The sequence below is a fragment of the Metopolophium dirhodum genome, chromosome 8, assembly GCF_019925205.1.
Source record: "Metopolophium dirhodum isolate CAU chromosome 8, ASM1992520v1, whole genome shotgun sequence".
Classification (NCBI taxonomy): domain Eukaryota; kingdom Metazoa; phylum Arthropoda; class Insecta; order Hemiptera; family Aphididae; genus Metopolophium; species Metopolophium dirhodum.
The window spans coordinates 2,119,531-2,142,249 of NC_083567.1; the positions used below are offsets into that span (position 1 = coordinate 2,119,531).

A 22,719-nucleotide genomic window follows, 5' to 3' on the forward strand; every position below is an offset into this window, starting at 1 on the left:
GTTTGTAAAATAAAATTTGAAAATCTTCATGGCCTGCACTACGGGTATATTATATTATACTATATACTATATAGTATATACCTACCTAGCTACCGTGTAATATTATGTTTGCAATTAAACATATTAATTATTTATTTTTTTTTAGCTTTAGCTTTTAGTTACGAAAAATGTTTATTAATTACATAAATTGTATAAAACAATTAAAATTTCTTATACACAGAAGTCTTTACCGCGATTAAAATTAGTTTTTATTAATTATTCAGAGTAATACAAGATATTTTATAGATTTACATTTTACATTATACCTAATAGTCTGATAAGTGTGATTTTTTAACGATTGCCGTTCATCACCTAGATATGTTAAATGTACCAATTAAATGCTACTTGAATAAATAATTTTTGATGAATTGATAAGATTGCAAACGTGAATTTTTTTCTATTTTAAGAATTGTTCTAATTATTTTTATTCATAAGCCAATTGCAATTTTAAAGACCCATCTATTCATCTAATCGTTGTTTGTCTCAATAAAACAATTATAATTAATTTGTATCCTAAGTATAAAAATAACATGTCCGAACAATGCTTGTTAATGCTTAATGATAAGAATGATATTATAATTTATTATCAATTATTAGTTCATCAAACTGGTTCAAAATTGCATAAAGTGTTACGTTTAAAATGCTTATCAAAATATCATATACTGATATAACGGACGGACTAAAGTTCTTTTCATGTTTTTTGAGCGTATTATAAAAATAAACGTCTTATGGGACTTGGCGATTGACGTCAACTGTCTAGGAATTCACACATGATTTTATGTTATACCTACTACACGGATATATGGTTATGTTTATCATAAGTTTAAATGTTTAAAAATGTATTGATTCCGTGCATTATTATATTGTAATCTGAAGAAAATATGATTTAATATATTTTAATAATTTTACAAAAAGATATTATAAACGATAAGTTTTATCTACCTATACATAGTATTTGGAAGTAATAATAAAATTATTTTCTACATCAACCGCGGTAATAAGTAAAATACATTTCTTATGGATATTCCTAATTCAAATAGTGCATAATTTCGTCTGTCAATAAAATTTAATAATAACTCATTAAACAAATTTAGATATAATTTCTATGGTTTTTAGTATTAAATAACATATTTAATAGTTAAAATCTATACATGATGTATTATAATTTATAATTGGGTACCTACAACCTACCTAATAATAATTTTTAAAAATTATATTTGCTTGCCTACTACTGTTTACTAAACTTCATTGTTTGAACAAATATTACCAAATGTATTTAACTATTAATTATGTTTATCGAGTGATAAAGAAACAATAAAAATGCATACAAATTTTTTATATTGTCGTAGAATACCATCTACCTAATTTGTGTAACCCAATTTTGTAAGAAAATTTCAAATTTCATGAAGAACAATCAAAAAATATAATTAATTTAGGTATACAACACTGTTTCAATGGAAAAAATTATTTGTATTTAAAAAAAATAAATAGATTCTGTACGTTTTTAGATAAAATAATTTCATGATGTGAATTTTGTAATAGTTTTAACTTTTCTCGTATAATTTGTAAGATATATGTTAAGAAAGCCATGTTTATGCTTTCTCGCTCATTTCACATAATACTATAGTAGGTAGTTAGGTACTTATATCCAGCGGTGCCGAAGTTTTTAAAATGTGGTCGGGCCAATTCAAAACTTCGTGGCCTCAATATTTAAATTATTTAATATAGAGGTACCCCGTACCCTAGTCCCTAATATACATTTACTCATAATCATGGCATAAATATACTCATGCTCATAATAAAATTATGATCTAGATAAAATGTGGCCTACCAACCACATTTTTAAAAAAAGTAGTCGGGCCATGGCCTGACTTTAATATGTATTTCGGTGCTAATGATTATACCAAACATTGATAATTAGAAATGTAAAAATATAAATCACAGTTAGTAAGAAAATAAAAAATGTACACTCCTTTATTGGGTATATTTTTAATATTTTAACAATGTTCCAAAAAAAGTATACCAAATTACTAAAATTTAAAGCGTTTAAAGGTAATAATAAAACAAATAAAAATAGATGACATCAAATATACATTACACACTCATCTTTGATAAGAATCAATTACCTACAATAAGTTTTGATTTATCAATATTAGTAGATACATAACATTATAGCACGGTATTTACGAGTTAAAATTTAAAAAAAACTACTAACCAATACACTTATAACCCAGTAGGTATACATACTACATAGTTACAGATTAATTCACCAAAAGTGCTCAGTGCTCACCCTTTTTTCCTCCAACAATGCAGTTATTCAGAATCCGATTTTTGGAATTTTTAAATATACTTAAAGATTACCTATATTTTCAAATTATCGAAATTTGTTATGTCATGTGAAGATACAAACTTATGTTGTTCAAATAAGAACTCCCATTTTTGTGCAAACCTTATTGTATCAGAATCAAAATTTGGACGGACGGTTTTTGAGTTATGTAACTTTGTCTACTAAGGATAATAGTTTTGAGATAATGGCGGTTTGGAAGATATGGGGACAATGGATATTGTGATTTGAAAATATAAGTATTTAATATTAATCTATACAAATTTATAAAATGTAAATATTTCCAAATATTATAAGTACTAAAGGTACAATAATATTTCATCTGTTTTACATTTTTATTAAACCATTTTTATAGTGTATTATTCATAGTTTAAAATTTGGAGAAACTACTTGAAAATCAAGAATTTGAAAATATGTCTATTGTCTATGTACCTATATTTGAAAATTCTAAGAATTTGAGTAATTTCATTAATTATGGAAAAATGGGGGGGTGAGCATACTTATAAGTTATAACGAATCACCCTGTATATACCTAGATGTAAAATACCCGGTTTTCAACACATTTGCAGTTGAGGTGTATATTATTAGTTGCATCTAAGTAAGTTCTTACAAGACTCATAATTTTGTAACAAATTTATAGCTTTAATAAAATACCAATACATTATACATTCATCGCTCCGCTCAGAATCTTAAAGCGGGCAAGTTACATACTCTTACCATTTACCATTTACCAGACTGCTGTATAGTAAGTGTCGAGTGTATGGTGTATCTACCTCGCTATTCTGTGGATCACCGTAATAGATGTGTTAAATTTGAATTCAATGATAAATCATTATATACGAAAGTGATTCTGAGTGGAGGCGGTCAGTCTACATTACTAATAAGTATATATACTAGACACTAGTATATTTTATTATATACTGGCTGAATTACCCGGTGTTGCCAGGGAAAAAAAATTCTGACTGTTCAACTCTTTTTGGGTGTAACACGCTGTGGAAGCAATGTCTGTTTAAGTGTAAATGTTATTATATTTTAATGTATAGTCATCTCGACCGGCGTTGTCCGTGAATTCGCAGCAGTATATTATCAGGTATAGGCAATCTACTTGCAGTTCAATTTTCTTTTAGAAACCTTCTTCAGTGAATAAAACCTAAACATTTTTACTGTTCCTAATGTCGCCGATAGACACACAAAAGTAACATTCAACATTATTAATTCATTAATAATTATGTACATTTTTGCCCCGATCAGAATCTCAAAGTATTTACTTTTTTGAATTAGATATTGTTATAAGTAGAAATACTTACTGAACTACCTTAAATAGTTATATGGTGCTAAAAATGTACTTTAAAATGTCCACGCTGTATTATTTATATAAAAGTACAAGTAGGTTCATAATAATATATGAATAGTTATTTATTAAACATGTTATCATCGAGGTTATGGATTTTCAACTTTGGTTTAGTCATTGGTTCTCAAAATATTTTTTGATACTCAGCTGATATTTTTAAGTGGCTAGGTACTACTAACTGCAGCTATTTGAGAATTTAAAATTACAAATAATCATAAAATATCTTGTTTACGTCACTGAAAATTCTAATGGTTATGCGAGGTTATATGGTCATATATCCACGTACCTATCGTAAATTTAGTGAGCATACGGTAAAAAAAAACTATACATAAGTGAGTATACACTACACGCCATATAACAGTATCCCCCCTACACTACTGGGTACAGTGTAGCTACACCTAAATGATTAATAAAAGTGAAAGTGATATATTTTGTAGGTAAACATAATTTGGTAAGGTTAGATTAGATTTAACTATTCATTATATGATATACGTCATAATAAATAGGTAAATGGAATAGGAATTCGTTTTTTACACGGTAGGTAAGTACCGAAATATTGAAAAAAATATTACACCACGCGTGTCTGTGTGTTCTACTCGAGATAGGGCTTCAGAAATGCCACTTTAAACTATATGTAGTTATATGTAGTATACAATATATGTATAGGTAGTAGGTATATATTTAAAGTTTAAACACCGCAGCAGTTGGCATAAAATGTTATAATATAATCGTACCTAAATGTTCACAACAACTTTTGATCATAATTTCGAACAATGACTACAGATGGATAGAAAATTATGGGCTGTAGGGTATAGAATAATATATTCGTAAGTATACCTACCAGCCGTCATTTATTGACTTCAGATAATTGGAGTTTACTCTCAAAACTTAACTTCAAAAAGTTGGTTTATCGTGGAGGAGGAGGAGGTATACTATTACTTGATGAGTTGATTTTTATGTGTACCCATATAGTTAATTAGTCTGAATGCGTCGGGATGGTACAATATTATGTTATTATATTGTGTTTTAATACTATTTCGTAACAGTCGCAGTTATGGTGAACCCATACCGCGCGTGATTGCAAAAACGAAAAAAGAGGGATCGTAACTAGGTGGTATACGGTTGCGGTGTCTCAATAATAATAATAATAATACATAGGCTGCAGAAATGACCTAATAACGGTCAATCGTGCAGTCATTATGCGCTCAGGCCCCGTTTCATTACAATCGTTTGCGTATAGGTAATTTAATATTATTATAATTTACACGGGCCACAGGGCCCCGGGAATCATAACATATAACACTTTTTATAACTCGCTCTGGTGATTTATGATTTATAAGCATTGTGTGTGTTCATTGCACACTGTGCAGTACATTGCGAAATTAAAAGTGCGTACAACTTTGTAGTATGGGTGTTCCGTGCAGTTCACGTTTCGTTGTGCAATTTCGTTTTCTATAATATGTTTGTACGCGCTGAACAAAAAAATACGAATATTAGGTGTTGGATCTTGTAATACCGTCTGCCTGCTTTTAGGCGAATTATCGTCCAGTTTGCAGTCGAACGATTGGTTTTTTGTTCATAGGTATAGTACCTATGAGTTAACTGTCTGTACAATTTTAGTCTCATCCGTAAATTTCCCATACCGCGAGACAATATTAGGTATATTAATTATATTTGAATAATCAAATTTCACTACTATCATATTATTATGGTATCATCTGTACATCACGTGGACTACATAATTACTCGTAATGCGCATTGGGCAATGTTTAAAAATCGGAACCAAACAAAAATGTCAAAAATAACCTTCCAAAATCCGATGTCTGTCTGCGATAAATTGGTAAAATTTTATTCTGGTGGTCGTACGTAATGAGTAAATGAGTTATAAAAGTAATAAAAAAAAAATAAAAAAAAACTATCGTACTAAACCGTACTAACCCAACGATAACAGGCGCTAGCTTATGCGGTTGTGTCGCGTGTGTGCAGTGCGTAGATTTTATGTCATGTTCTTGTAAACATTTCTGACTGGTTCTGCCCGTGTTACGTAACCCGTATAATATATAATAATAATAATAATAATAATAATGCGACTATAATATAAACGGTACTCCGTGTGCGGTGATGGGTAGGGAGTGGGCGGCGGGCGCGCACACTTGCTCGCTGGCTGTTGCTACGTCAAGAATATTGCCGGTCAACCATTGGGAACGAAAGAGGGAGAGCGGCGCACACGTGCTTTACTTGTGAATTTACGGTTGGTCGTGTATCGTTTGGACTGGTTTCGTGTTTACGATATAACAAAAAATAGTAATAATAATAATGTAACAATAACATAATTTAATAGATAATATATTATTTTACAAACTATAATAATACGATCATCGAAGTCGTAGGTAAGTCGTTGACAAATAATAAATAAATAAATAAATATAATATTATACTCTGTAGCAGCAGTTCCCAAACTTTTTTAGCTTACGCCATCCTAAAAATAAAAATAATAATTGCGCCTCCCTTGAATAAATAAATAACAAATTTAAAGTATTTGTTTTAATCCAGTCTTGATAACACACTTGTTGCGGATGGTCGATGACATATTATTATACTTAACATTATATTAAACACATATAGTAGGTTATTAGTAGGAGGAACCTATATAATAGGTATAGGTAAGCGTACAGATATTTGCAGTGTTTCGATCACGTGCTGGTGACGGTCGCCGAACGCAGTTGTCTGTGACGTTATGTTTTGAGGGTAGGTCAATATATATAATAATAAAATAGTTATTGTACATAAATATTTTATAAGATAGGTCATATTATAATACACTGAAATTTTTTTTTCAGTAATTTAAACAAAAAACTACTATGTAGTACGAACTCATATACTTAAACAATTTTAGCTATTATAAAAGTCTTAACCTAAAATGCATGCGATCGACAATTATATTATTATTTTTGAATTTAATGGGTGTATAAAATGTGATATTATTTAATACGAGTGATGGTGTTCGCATGTTGTGCACTGTTCGCAGGTTGATGTCGTTCTTCATTCAGCAGGTGGGAGTTAGCATAAATGATTTTATGGCCAAAGTGGTAGCAAACGACAAGTTCTCCGGTCTATACATAAGTACGTATGGCGGCGGTGAACCTGTCGCCCTCCACCAGGAGCAACAGCAGCAGCAGCAACAACAACAGCAGCAGCACCATCAGCAACAGGAGGAACTGCAGCAGATCCGAAATGGCAGCGTCAATGACGGTTACGACAATTTGGAGGCGTGCATCGCGTACGCCGATTCGGTGGCCAAGTGCGGCCGAGTGTGCGAGTCATTGGATCTGTACGCCCGGTGTTTCCGGATGGGCCCGCTACCCGTCGACTGCCTGTGGCACGTGACCTCGGCTTTCCTCGACCTGATCCGACAGCAGTTCGACGACTCCCAGACGATCCCAAAGCCCTCGTCACCGCCGCCACAGTCGCAACAACAACAACAACAACAACAACAACAACTGCAGCAGCAACACAACAACTATCAGCACCACCACCACAACACCCGCCACGATCATCAGCAGCAACAGTCGTGCCCGTTCGTTTGTTGCATATGCAACCTGGTGCTGAGGGAACCGGTCACGTTGCTGTGCGGTCACACGTGCTGCCGGAGGTGTGGGGGTGGCACCCCCTGCAAACCGTCAGTGTGCCACAAGTGCGGCATGCGCACGCCGTTCCAGCCACACGTAGACGTGCTAGTCAAGTCGTTGGTCGAGAAACTGTGGCCGGTGCAGTTGCGGGCCTCCGAGCTGCTGGACGAGGGCAAGGCCTTGTACAGACAGGGCAAGATTCACTCGGCCCTCATAAAGTTCAACCAGGCATATTACACCGGTAAAAAAAAAAGATTTTTATTTATTTATAATTATACGATAGTGAAGTGTATAGCAGAATGAAAAGTCTGCGCAGTAACCCTAGTGCAAGATGCGTATAGTGTGAATATTGTGTATAGTGTTGCACTGTTGCAGTACCTATATTGTATTTATAACTCGTATACCTAGTATTATCGTGGTAGGGAGGTCGTTAGAAAAAAATGTTACATACCAAAATAATCGTTAGAGTTATTATACTAAATTATTAAATTTCGTATTTAATATTCACGTATCGATAAAATATAATGTAGGCAGCTTTCAAATCAAAATTCGATTTTATAATATTATAACATATGAAAATTTATACAGTTAATTTATATCACATATTTACATGATAAAATATTATATTATGGTAAACCTACTTTTTTTAAAAAAAAATTTTTCATGAACACATGATAAAACGAAAACTGTATGCATATTTAAAACTACAATTTACCATAATCTTTTTTGCATTTATATTTATATTTTCATATAATTATTATAAAGTATAATTAATGTAAAATTGTAGCAGTTAGTTTAATACATAGTAAATACATCGTATATTTGTATGAGCGAATTTGCTATGTGTCTACTATGTGTCTACTATGTGTCTACTATGTGTCTATTATAGTACATATATATTATTAAACTATTATGAAGTTTAAAATGAAGTAAAATAAATCATAATCATTAGGATTACATAACATATTAAAAAAAGGGGGAAAGTAGGTAACCGTTCAGCTGTATTATTGTGGGAGAGTGAGTCGAATGTACCTCGTAATTGAGTAGGTCACTGTAGTAATGGATGTATTAAATTTGAATTAAATGAATTAATTATACGAAAAACGATTCTGAGTGGGGGCGATCTGTCATCCTATTATCATATAAAAATATTGCTATTAATTTTATTATAATAGTAATTTATTTTACTATTTATAATAATATACGGTATAAAATAAATTATAATGGAGATAGAATAAAATTGATCTAAATGTTTTAAAAATGGTGCTTATAAAATAAAATAAATAATAATATATGTAAAAGTTTCATATTCCCACGAAAAATATTGTTAAATTACAACAAAATAACTAGAATAATTAATCTTCGTTTGAATACCAAATTTCGTCGAAATTTGAACTTCAAATTTATATATATATTTTTAATTTTATAATGGACTACTTATGACGAACCTCGTATTAAATTGTTAAACTTTTTCCCTGAGCGAACAATTTTATATCGGCATTTATAGGAAAAAAAACTTAAATAATCGACAACGTCATATGTCTATTAGCTCAAAAAGTGTTACAACCCCTAACCCCCCCCCCCCCCCTGGATACGCCACTGTTGTGTACGCATATACTATAAAAAAAAACATATATAATTTTAAAATCAATACATTCGCTCTGAATCTAATATAACAACGTATCAATACGGATATATCTTATATTATTTTCATTAGGTAAAAAAAACACATAAATACAATTACAGAATTAAGTACCAACAGGTATATACGAATTATCACGAGATATTGTGGTGTGATTATTATTTGTTTTAGGTATTAAAAATGTATCCTTATATAGTACATTAGTACTCATCTACTATAGATATTTAATTAAAAATGTAAGTTTTTCTATTAGAGGTGAATAATCTACTTAATTATTTAAAAGTTTGAATAGCAACATTAAATTAAAATAAGATTTTAATTATTTCTGCGATTTTGTTAAGTTGACATATTTAAAAATCTTATAAACCCATTAAAATTAAAACGATCGGGTATTCCACGGATATTCTACATTTAAAATATATTATGCCTTAAAATGCATTTTGGATAGATTCAATACTGTGATTTAGAGTCATAGTATTATTATAACACCATATTATAATGACTGTATATTCTAGTTGGGAACGAATTATGAAAGCGTCTATGTTTTCATTTCTGATGTATTATTAAACACACCTTAAAGAAGAATAATATCAATATAACTAATAGAGTACCTAATATGATAGTTGATCCGATGAAAAGCGAATATCCTTGTAAGCTTAATATACAAACAAAATTTACAGTGTACTTTAAGAATATCAAAAGCATTATTCGTTCGTTGAAAGTAATTTTTAACAGTCGAGTACTAGTTGATTTACCAAGGTGATAAATGATAATATCTAATGAATTTAATATTTAGACTCATTTGATTAAAAATTAAATTTTCCCAAACGTTATAAGATTAAATGTTTGAGCTAGTATTAGTGTCTTTTAGAGATCAAATAAGATTAATGTAAATTAAGGGCTCAATAAATTGTATATATATTAATTATTTCGTTGACGAAATCGAGCTTAATTTTTTTTTTTGATTTATGTGTAATTTAATTTTCCAATTTTGACAAGCTTTCTTGTTAGATTAGTGTATAAACAATCATTATTTATTGATGCCTGTATAAATAGTCAATTTATGTGACACACAAATTAACTATGCATACAGACATAAGTTTTCATAAAAATTTTCATTAAATCGTTTAGTTTGAGTATATAAAAATAAAAAGATTTACTTCGTTCATTCAATACTAATAAAACGTATATATTTTGACTAGTTTTTGATTTATAGTTAAGTGATTTATTAACTTTTATTTACTTTCAACTTTGATTGCATTTTAAAAAGATTAATATCTCAGAAGATAACATCAGAAATTTAAAAATTAAAACGTTAAAAATTGAGAAGAGCATAATTAGCTGTATTTAACTAAGATTAATTTTTGAGAGTTTTATCGTTAATACTATAGAAGTTATCCATAAAATAAAAAGTAAAAGAATAATAAAACAGCAACAAATTCTCAAAGTAACCCCACTTTACGGTAATGCTGTAAAGTGTAAAGTCATAATGTATAGGTATTTACGTAGTGTAGCATTGATTATTGTAGTAAAAAACGATATCAAAAGTATTTAAAATACGATGATGTACCTACCAATACAACAAAATGCACCCAAAAGACCGATAATCAGTTGATGATACAATTTATACGTATTTATTTTTATGAATAATAAATACCTATGCGTACATCTATTTACCCTAAATGAAGGTCCTACAATATCGCATATCGTTAAATATAATATCTATTATAGACTATATAGTTTTACAGTTATATGTGCCAAAATAAAATTGTTTGTGGAAAATAAATGTACTGCTGTAGTGCTGTTATATAATATACGTAATATATTATCATCTAATTCAAGTTACAGTAGATAATAATATTTTAATCGGTGATGGTTATAACTTATAATTTACGGATTGGTGTGATTAATTTTTTGTCCATTTTGACAACGCGTTTAAATTCTTATTTCACAAAACGTTTGATGAAAAATAAAGGTGTAAATGTTTGCCTCTTGGTCGTCTGTATATTATACTCTTTAATTCCCATCATTTACACTTTGATGTTTACGTTGTTATTTACACCACAAAATACATGCAATTATTTATTTATTTATTTCATCTACCAATCTGTGTCCACACTGAAAATTACTTTAATTATTTTTATGAATATTTTTTAATGAAATATTGCAGGAAAACGTCAATAATAACGTAATAAAATAGAACTATGCACCAGGGAGAATAATTTAAAGTATAAAAACATTGTGTAAACCAATTTACATTATTTAAATTATTATTACCGATGCAGTCATGCGGACATAACACATTAGTATGAGATATGGAGAACATATGTACTATATAGGTATATAATTATATATAGTTTTGGACGGGAGAGATACATAAAATAAATCTATATCAGTCACGAATAATATATAGGTACCGCCGAACTGTTATCTTTGAATAGAAACTTAATAAATAGAAATCGATTTTTTTAAGAAATGAGACGTAAAAAGATTTACATTTGAAACAAATTAAGCCATAAAATATTAGGACTTTATTCTGTAGGTACTTACTGATCAATTTTGTCCATAAAAACAAAATATGTTACTGATTAAATATAACATAATATTCTATTATACTTATCGTTAATATCATATGAACCTACGTGTATATTTTGTGTTGGGTAAATATTGAACTGTTTGTTCCGTATTTGCACACATAGTTTTTTGGAGGAATAGCCTTGGACACCTAAACTAAATCTTCGAGGCAAACTGCAAATTCAATGTACTTAATAAAGTAAGTTTGTTAAAATTCACATTACCCCCGGGTTTTTGCAGTGTTTCGAAAATATAATTCCGTATCCTATATTAGCATACGCGTATAATGTATGTAAGGTTCATTAGAGTATGGCTGAAGTTTGAAAATAAATCAAGTAATTAGAATTTTGTCGTGTTGTGTCGATAATATTTATTTACACACAATGTGTTTCCATTCGGTACCATATTCACTAATTTGTTTTATTGAATTGTTTTTGGAAGGAAATCAAAATATAACTTAGGTACCTATTTATCTTCTAATTAAATACTGCAAGTATTCAATATCCATATTAATTAATGATTTTTGCTCTTCTATTCGTTTTTTATTTTAGATGATGGTATTTGGGGGAGTACAAAAAAAAAAAAATAAATTTCATGTTCTGAAGGACATTTTAAAAATGTTAAGACTAATTTAATATAATTTAAACTATTATAATAATATATACCTACCTACCTAATAAGCATTTGTGAAATTTTTCATTTTTTTTTTTTTAAATTTTTGGGCTCTGTCAAAAACCGTGAATATTTAATACAATATCCCAGCACATAAGTTGTTCTTAAAGCAATTTAAAAAATATTAAAATAGACAATAATATACCTATTTAATTACGCACGATTTCTTATTTAAGTTTTCGACAAATTTCGTCAACATCGCGAATTTTTTTATCCTATCTTCTGAATCTAGAATTATAATAAAATAAAATGTGCCCCCCCCCCCCCTCTCGATTCCCGATGACCCATTTACGTAACACTCTATTAATAGGATGTAAACATGTCATCATACATATTATTTTGTGTGGCAGCTGAGTATAATATATACCGTGTATACAATATATACATATTATGAACAAAAGACACACACTAGTGCACTGGCGCGTCGCATCTATTTGTAGTACCCACCTATATACACGAGAGTTCCAAAAAAGCCAATAGGCTCGTGAGCGCAAATAAAAATAAGTCTCGTAATCGGATCGGACATTGGCAAAGGCGACAGAACATATTATAATAATGTACAGCCGTAACGATTTCGGTTGAAACCTGCAGTATACTATTACCCATACTATTATACCTATACCACGATAAACCTACGCTGCTCACCATTTTATACCTACTCAAAGGTTAATGTTTTACACGGCCAATATTTGTCCATTGCCGCAGCGACTTTGCATAATATTATTATTTATTAAGTATGCGTATTACATGTACACCGGTGGTAATCGTATATAAAGTGTAATGGTTGTACTATATTATATGGTTACCTATATAGTAGCGCTGCGTTACATCTACGATATACGTCCTAAATATACGTGCACACATATTATATAAAATATAATTATTTCGTGATGTAGCTCAGTGGTTGCGGTACAGGTCTAAGACCTATACAAATATATCAGTAGGTGAGCAGACCGTAATATATAATAAGGAGATGAAAGATGCCGATGCGCTTTAAATTTCGAGCATTCGAGTATTTTATCGTCTACTCTATTACTACATGTACCTATGTACGATGTACGATGGTATGATATGAATAATTATAAACGAGCTGTACAAATAACGATATTTAAAAAAAGCGTTAAAATATTCTTCAGACAGTATAGACACATTGTACAAGGTATACGTATTATAAACAGTAGCATAAACATTATGCTATATTGCCAATATTTTAATATAATATGTACTTATAATATAATATTATACTCAAACGTTCGAATTCATTTTTTGGTAGCGTGATACACGGTAGTTGTTTTTTTTTTGTTGTTGTCTTATTACTTTGCCAAATGTTGGTTTCGCGCGTATAAATCGATATTCAGCCTTACGAAATAATGAAATATAATTCGTAGAATGTGGTTTTTGTTGATATTTTAATTTGTTTAAACAATATACCATACACTTAACCTGTGCAGATACTGTAAAACGACTGCGGAATTTGTTTTGATGACAAGGGCATGGGCCACAGCGGGGGCCCCCGGACAGGGTGTACTTTGTGTATTTTAGCACCACATTTTTTTTGCGTCTTAATGGCCCACCATATACAATATTTAAGATATATTATGCAAACGATAATTCATTATAAATAATATGTATGGACGTAATGTAAATTTATTATTTATATATGTATATTATTATGGTATGCATGGCAAAAGCTAAATCCAACTTTACAACCCTTCAACCCCATTCATGTGCCATACATACATACATCGGCGTAAAAATTCTAGGGTAGAAAAATAAATTATATTTATAGAAAATTGTCTTCTGTTTATTTTCTCAATAGTGGAAAAATTTGTTATATAATTTTTTATAACATATTTTGTATCTACCTGTGGGTATATTTGGTACAAAAATTGTTTTGATGTTGATATTTTTATTTTATACTGTAAGTTGTAACTTACAACTATAAAAACGAATAATTTTCTTGAATATAATTTAGTGATAGTAAAATTATGCCTTTGCTACTCCCAAAAAATGTATGGAGTAACAAAAGTATCCCTCGATACCCCTTAGTATTAACTATGTTGAAAAAAGTTGTCTGACAATGAAAAAAAATTGGCTTGCTAAATTTTGACAACCCTATAAAAAAAACTCAAATGGTACAACTGGACAACTGCGCGCACCCTGTCAAAATTCAAGAGGGGGGATACAACGAGAAAATTTTTTTTAGTGATAGTTGATAAATTACTGGGCTAAGGTTTCAATGAACTTTGCATTTTTTTTTGTTATTGGTTATATTACTAGCTATACGATGCTATTGTTTTGGTATGAATCTGTTTCGGGTCCAATTGAATCGAAATACTAATATTTTATACGTAAAAAAATCTTATCGAATTGTATATTTAGCCTTATCATAGGTATCTATACTATTATCAATGATAAACAAAATTGATCTATGATCATGCATTTTAAATTGTATAGAACTATTATAACATCGATACGGACCAATTGGCAATATATACCTTAATACTTAGCCATTATTTAAAACGATTATTGATAACAAATATAAATAAAATTCAACATCATTAAATGAATCATATTAGGTACTATACATCATCAAATTATCATCCTAAATAATTAAAATAAGATATTTTTATGTACAATGCATGTTACATTTTAAAGGAATTTTTTCTACTTAATATATTTTTGTCTTAATTACGATTTTGTAGTAATGTATTTTATAATAAGAGAATTATTGAAAAATGTTGGAGATTTTATTAGATTTAAGGGCATCAAATTCACACCTCTACTGAGCAAACTATAAAAGTATATGTATAATTCTGATAGTAAATTGACGAACCATTTTATCACAAAATTTAATCAAAAAACTACGAGGAAATATAGTGGTAAAGAAATGTTAATCCATGATCAATTATAAGGAAAAAAATTGACCTTGTAGTTTTATTAAAAAAAAAATCAAATTATATTTAAAAAAAAAATAGTTCTATAAATATACATGTATCTACCGGTCACCAGCTGTAGTGGATGTATGGATACATTTTTTTAGCCTAGTATTAAAATTCTTGTGGTAGAGTCTGCCGTGGGTGCCCTAATATGTCTACTACACGATAATTGCGAGATATATTATGTGTTTGGTAGGTACCATATAATTAGGTAAGTTCACTCATTAAATATGTTGTATTGCACACTATACTTATAGGTATTGTATTACGTAATATTATAAATATTTGTAATTTTTATTGAATAACGTTGTTTTCTGTATATTAGCTAAGAATCAGTGAAATTTTTAGAGCAGTTTCGAGCAGTTTCACTGTATTATTCTCTTAGGACCTAGACGACCGTTGTCCACATTACAGAAATGAAAAAAACAATCTAGGCCTGATTTTTCGAAATTCATAATACGATGACAAATACAAAACGGAAGGTATATGGTACCTATATAATATAATATTAAAGCAATAAAGCAGCTGTTAGTTGTGGTTACCTCCTATTTATACCTATCTATATGTATAACCTATATGACATATTATGTCTTGTATCAAAGTATTTTAAATCGTATGTCTCAGATTTGCATAATATGTGTACATATAACATGTAACTATATTATATACAAGTGTTATTACCGACCTATTGATATTTTTTTTATTCGCGTTTGCCTGAAAATATATGGCATTCAAAAGGTATAGATATCGTATGACTTTATATTTCAAACAGTTATTCGCGCCGATTGCAATGGCATATACCGTGTTATATACTATATGAAATACATAATAAATAATATAATAATATGATGTTGTATTATGCACGGTGCTGTCGGTGAAACAATAACATCTAATTACACGCCTTAGACGGAACACACGAATCGCGTGGAGACCTCCGGAGCAAATTAAACGGTGTTATATAACAACAATATTATATACAGAGTGCAGAGAGGTGCGAGGGTAACCATACGACTCGCTTGCGCGTGCTCGTGTGCGTGACAGCGTGTTGTTGTAATAATATAGGTGTACGGTATATACTACTACCTACGTCAGAATGTGTAAGCTGCTGTCGCCTATAATATTATTGTTTATTTGGATTTTATATGCTCTCGACAGCAGCTGGACCCTTAAGAGGACGTCGGCGCACTATTTGGTTTTCTCTCTCTGGCCCACGCGCAACATAGACAAAACGCATTTGCGCAGAATCGTTTTTTCTATGTTTTTAAGTAATCTTAGAGTAAAATCACCCATTGCAAAAAAAGATAGCGAATAATATTTTTGAGGGAATGTCATATCGATTTCTCTAAATATTGTTTCAAAACAATTTAAACACCATTTAAATTTACAACATTTTTTTGTTTATTTTGAAACTCAAATACAAAGTCGAATGACGACAAAATATAAAATCAATATGACATTCCCTCAAAAATATTATTTTCTATCATTTTTGTAATGGGTGATTTTACTCTAAGATTACTTGAAAACATGGAAAAAACGATTCTGCGCAAATGCGTTTTGTCTATGTTGCGCGTGGGTCAAAGAGAGAAAACAAATAGTGCGCTGACATCCTCTTAACCCATTACATATATAGTATATATAACACACATACACACACATAATATATATATACTTTGTATATAGGTAAGCAATTAATAGATAAAATATAATAATAAAATAGTTAGTACCTAATGTTTTCGTCGTGTAGCGTGTGCGTATTACTGTATGTTAGTCCATACTAGAGATAAATGTGTAAACATATATAATATATACCTGCATATATATTATACTCTGACATCGACGTGTGTCCTTGCGCAGTCCACCGACCGTACTTATATAACAATATCCACCCGAGACGACACTATTGTTTTCGTGTCTGCACAATTCGATTGCGTACCTACGTACGGATAAAAATGCGGACGCATTGGTCGACGGATGAAAAAAATAGCGTCGACCCCGAGACGATGATTCGCTTTGGCCGAGCAAACGTTGTATCTAAATTGACATTATCTATAGTACAAAGAAATATTTTTTAATATCATGTACGCACGAATGCAGCATGACCGAGTGACCGACCGTCGTATGGGCCCTAATAGGAACTCGCCACTCCAATGTCTCAAAAATCCGAGATCCTTCTTAGAACAGTTTTTCATATAAATTTCAATATACATATATACGGCTTGAACTCGATCATCAAATACAATATACTAGTAAAAACAAAAATTGTTATAACAATTTATATAAGTCACATTATTGAATAATCATATACGTGGGTAGTATAATGTTACTATGATATACTACCCGTTTCTCTCTTTTCCATTTATATTGATTTAATTATGTGATTTATGTGTTCACCAAAAAAAATCTGGGTCCCAACTGGATTACTCTCATATATACCTTTACCTACTTAGATACATATTATATTATAATATATCATATATATATTTACTATAACCTAACCTAACGACAAACGACGTATCTGTTGGCTGATGCCGAAAACGCGGGATAAAGCGGAAGAAAAAAACCATAGTACTCGTAGTATATATTTTATTCGGGTCACCGTTGGCGGAAAGCGTGAATTTTTCGTATTTTATTTTATGTATGCGTACCTTGACATCCAGGTCATCGCCGCCGCATGGCTTTCACTCAATTTGTTTACCGATCAGCTGTTGTCGTTCCACTCGTGTGCAGCATAATTATTGTACATTTTATGATGTGTAATAAATTAATAAATAACGATGATAAATAATATTCAGAATTAAATAATGATGATAACGATACTTACTTCGTTTTCCCAACGCGTATAATATGTATATAAGATATCGACCGTATGCACTACTACAGCACTATAATATACGAATATACCGATTTTTTTTCACGCAGGCTACCCCATAATATACCAATGTATTCCAACGTAGGTAGGCACTATAAATTTCGACACGGTCACAACCCAACCGTGTTCACATTGTATATATAATATGTATTATAAAGTCGATTTCTTTGGGGAAATATAGGATTCTATCATAAATCCACTTAACTGCGTGTGTTTTTACTTTTCGTTCAACCCTGCAGGGTTTTTCACACGCACATAGTGTAATACACGCACCTGCCCCACACCGGTTAGTCATGTCCTTCAGTATAAATTATTTGCTATATGTAGATAGTTAATATTTTTGAAATGTTTTTTTGGAAAATTACTATCGTGTTTATTTATTATCGTTCTGTATGGTAGTATTTTTTTTTTAAGTTATAATATGTTCTACAACTTGTAAATATATAGGGGGTGGGTCGTCGGTGTGAATGTGCATACTATAATAACGGATTGGTATTCACGAGGAAACAAATACACTATACGTATTCGACGTATACAATTGTAGATGTTATTGAAAATGTATCTTTAACTGGAGGAAATTAATTTGTTTGATTAACTAAGTAAACAAATTATTATATTATATTTAACGCTGACCGCGAGCGCTGTCTTCTTTCATCCCCTCTATTAATCGTTATCGGCGTTCGTTCGAAGATAATAATTAAAATTAAATTGTATATTATCGTGCCAAATATTTAACGATCCATACATGGATACATTTTATACTCTTGAATTAATAAATAAATATGTTAAGTATAATATTATACTATAATATATAGTATATATATTTATTATTATACAAGTTGATGACCGGTCTGTATAATATTATAGCAGAAGAATGCGTAAAAACAAGGACAAATAAAACTTATAATACGAATTTATAATCACTTTGTTTTCGTTCACAAAAATTTCTATGTGTAAACCATAGCGCGTGTGCAAAATACATATCTAATATATATATAATACAATAAAAATGTATACTTATGTCTTAATTAATAATAATAAAAATACAGTAGTGTGGATAACTCAAATCTCAAGGGGAATAACAATAAATTGAATGTGTATTGTTCGTGTTATATACCAGAAACACAGCATAAAAAAACTTAAAAGGGCAAGACAAAATTCGAGTTTTGTCGAGGTTTTTGAGCTATTTTATATTGAATTGAGCTTTTAATAGTTAATAGGGTGCTTCTGTTTCATCTGTATACACAGTTCTTTAAATGTTTTTGATATATTATAAATTAATTTTGTAAATTGGCTATCACGGAAACAAATATTTTATTACTTATGTAAGTAAACCTGCGGAAAATTATGTAATCTGATTATAATAACATATTGTGGCTCTCCAATACGCACGCAGTTACAGTTTTTCGAAACCATTTATTTGGTATATAGGTACTTTGAAAACATTGATTAGAAAACATTACATTTATCGGCGGCGTGGCTGATTTTTCACGGTCGGCTGGACTCAAGGGCAAGTTTAGCGAATATTATACTCACATATTATATATCGTGTATCTACCTACTTACCAACCTACAGCTATTATAAAGGATTTTTTGTGTGCGATCCGTCAACAGCTGTGGCAACAGGTTTGTCGCCTTATACTCATCGCGGCAATATATAGGTACAATGTTGAATGTATATATATATATTACAAGTTAAAAGTTATAACTGTGAAATAATTGTAACATGTTTCGCAACTCGCTCAGTCGCTCATAATAACGATACAATAATATTGTACAATGTATGCGACAAAGCCGGGGGGGCTAAAAAAATCATCTCGTTTTGTTATTTTTAACGGTTTACCTCATTGAAAGTTTTTTTATTTTGGGCCATCCATATCGTCGATATTCATATAACTGCACGAAAATTGTAATAGCTTTCCACCAGCTGCAGTGGTCCGTGCGTGTCTTTCAGTAGGTACCTATAGACCTCTATACTTGATTTGTTTTAGGCAATTTATGGCACGTGTCGAAATGATAAAAAACGTGTGATAGTCGGTTGACGATGATTATTTTATAGTATTCGTTGTGTACCTACACGATATAATATCATAGGCTGTGTGTACAAATATACAATATTGTGAACGGTTTATTAAAATATTATCGACGTGACGACGTGTGATAATATTCATTACAATATAATATACATCGTTAAATAATTAATCCAAAATTTGAACGCACGTTACGTAGGTATAGTAGGTGTTATATATTTAGTGTGCCGAACGCAAAAAGAAATTGCTATTAAAATATTATTCGTGCGTACCTACGCTATTAATGGCTTGGCTATACTATATTAGATATTATAATGTGTCAAAATATTACGGTGCCGATTATGCATTGTATTATTATATTGTTAGCAGGTGGTAACCGCTGTAAACGATATTATTACTGTGTACAATTGGGATAAAAAAAAATAAAATAAAAAGTTTATAATATTATAATATATATATACGTTAAATTATTATTATATCGACGAATATTCAATGTAATATATATCCGCTGCGGCCGAGGGGTACAGCGTGATGTTATAATTTCGTTAGGTACTTGATTTTTTTTTACATAAGATGGTATACTACTTACGGAGAGACCGGGAGAGGGTTATGTAAGTTTGAGTAACACTAAAACGAAAAAAAAAAAAAAAAAAAAATACAACATAACAAGGAGGTTTTGTTGGATAACACAGGTTGGCGCAATCCACTAGAGGGCGTCGATACAGGCAGGCAGGCAGGCACCGTCGTCGTTTGTATACGCACAGCAATTGCGTCATTGACAAACTTGGTACCAATATATAATATTATTCTTATTATGTAAAACCTTAGGTAAACCTCTGGCGGCCGGGACATTTTTACCGCATTATGTATTGTACGTACGATGACGGTAACAATAATAATAATAATAATAATAATAGTAATAAAATAATATTATATTATGCCTATAAGCTGCTGCACAAGACGTGTTACACCTATAACACGAGCATAATATGCGGAGGCCATGTAATATTAATAATAGCATTATTGCTTGCGTCCAACAGTTTTTCGGGGACTACGGATTTTGTGTTGGCCGGAAAGCATCTGGACAGCATAATATAATGTATTTAACTAACGATATTCAATAACTAATATTGTATTATTAACATTGTCATCTGCCACGAGAAGACCGTAATACACTGCCGCTGTTATAACTTAGAATTTTATTTAATTAATACCTACAATATAAAGCGAAATTTCCATCTGCACAGTTATATTATATTATATTTATTTCCTTATACATAGAGATGATCACTTGTTTAGTACGCGCATATTGTTGAATATTAATAGTGATGTTATTATTATACATATTACTCTATGACCCATGTTATATATATCTACTCATTCGCACATATCATGTTGATTAGTCGACTGAAACTAACAATCAGTTAAACGTTTTTTTTTTTTTTTCACTTTGTGCATATTATTATGGTATAAGCCCGTGTTATATAACAATTAATTTATGTTTATACAGTTTTCACGCAACAAGTAATTACTTCCATTAATTAAAATTATATTGATACGACTCGAATACGCATATACTATTTAATATTATAATATATATGTATTAACCTTAACACGTAGGTAATGTCATCATTTATTAGAGAACAATATTAATATTACCACAGAATATAATAACTATTGTTACTAGGTAAGTACGAACAATGTGTTCTGACAAAAGTCAGTTTCCTTATTAGTAGTTATACTTATGGCGTTTAAAATATGAACGGTAAAACTGACAACTGTAATGGGATTTTAACTAATAAAACACATTATCATCGAAAAATAACGCATTATGTAACTGTTATGTGATAAGTGATAACGTTTCAAAGATCTACAGTATACTACACTGCTATAATAATTTAGGTACGTATATTTGTGAAAATAATTATTCATTCTGTTCAATAGGTACGATTTCATTGTGAATTCGTTTAGCAAATAACAACAGTATACCTAATATTGTTCTACACCAAAAATAACAATCTATCATCATACATGGTTTTAACATGATTTGAACACATCAGTCATCATCATAACAATATTATCGCAATATCGCAGCGTTCGGAAATCTTTTCAGTACAAGGTACAACTCTGGTAGTATTATACCCTATAGTAGGGATATCAAATCCATGACACGCAAAAAATTAAAATACATACCTATTATATTATTTTTAATAATAAATAATAAGATGGCAATTTTTTTCTCATATATATATATATATTTCATAATTTAATGGCACGCAGGAAAAAAAATCGGGTAACGTCAGAAAAATGCTCCATCCCTGGCCTATAGGTACCTATTGGCCAAATGAAGGCTCTTACCTTAGCTAATTCACTTAAGTGATTATTTTTTAATATTTCAACTGGATTTCTAAGGTAGTAAGTTACCATTTATTGTTTTATTAGATGATACCGATAGAGAGCTGTATATATGCATAGGTATGGTATGGTTTTAACCATATTAAACAATATACCTGGATTAGTATACTATATTACAGACTTCTATAGGCGATAGTATAATGTTTTTACATTTTTTTACATACCTAGCTAAGTGATGTACAAAATATGTTTTTCACCACATAAGTATTTCATAT

General features: G+C 30.4%; 1 protein-coding gene across 2 annotated transcripts in view; it reads left to right on the top strand.

Annotated features, from left to right (window-relative positions):
* LOC132950224 (LON peptidase N-terminal domain and RING finger protein 2) overlaps positions 1-22,719 on the top strand; it is a 43,931-nt gene that overhangs the window by 3,151 nt on the left and 18,061 nt on the right. Inside the window, exon 2 of one of the 2 annotated variants that reach the window (XM_061021544.1) lies at positions 6,763-7,604. In XM_061021544.1, the coding sequence (XP_060877527.1) occupies positions 6,767-7,604 (838 nt within the window). In that variant the 5' untranslated portion in view covers positions 6,763-6,766. Of the gene's footprint in view, positions 1-6,742; positions 7,605-22,719 lie in introns of those variants that run through there. The other variant, XM_061021543.1, reaches the window with a different exon arrangement.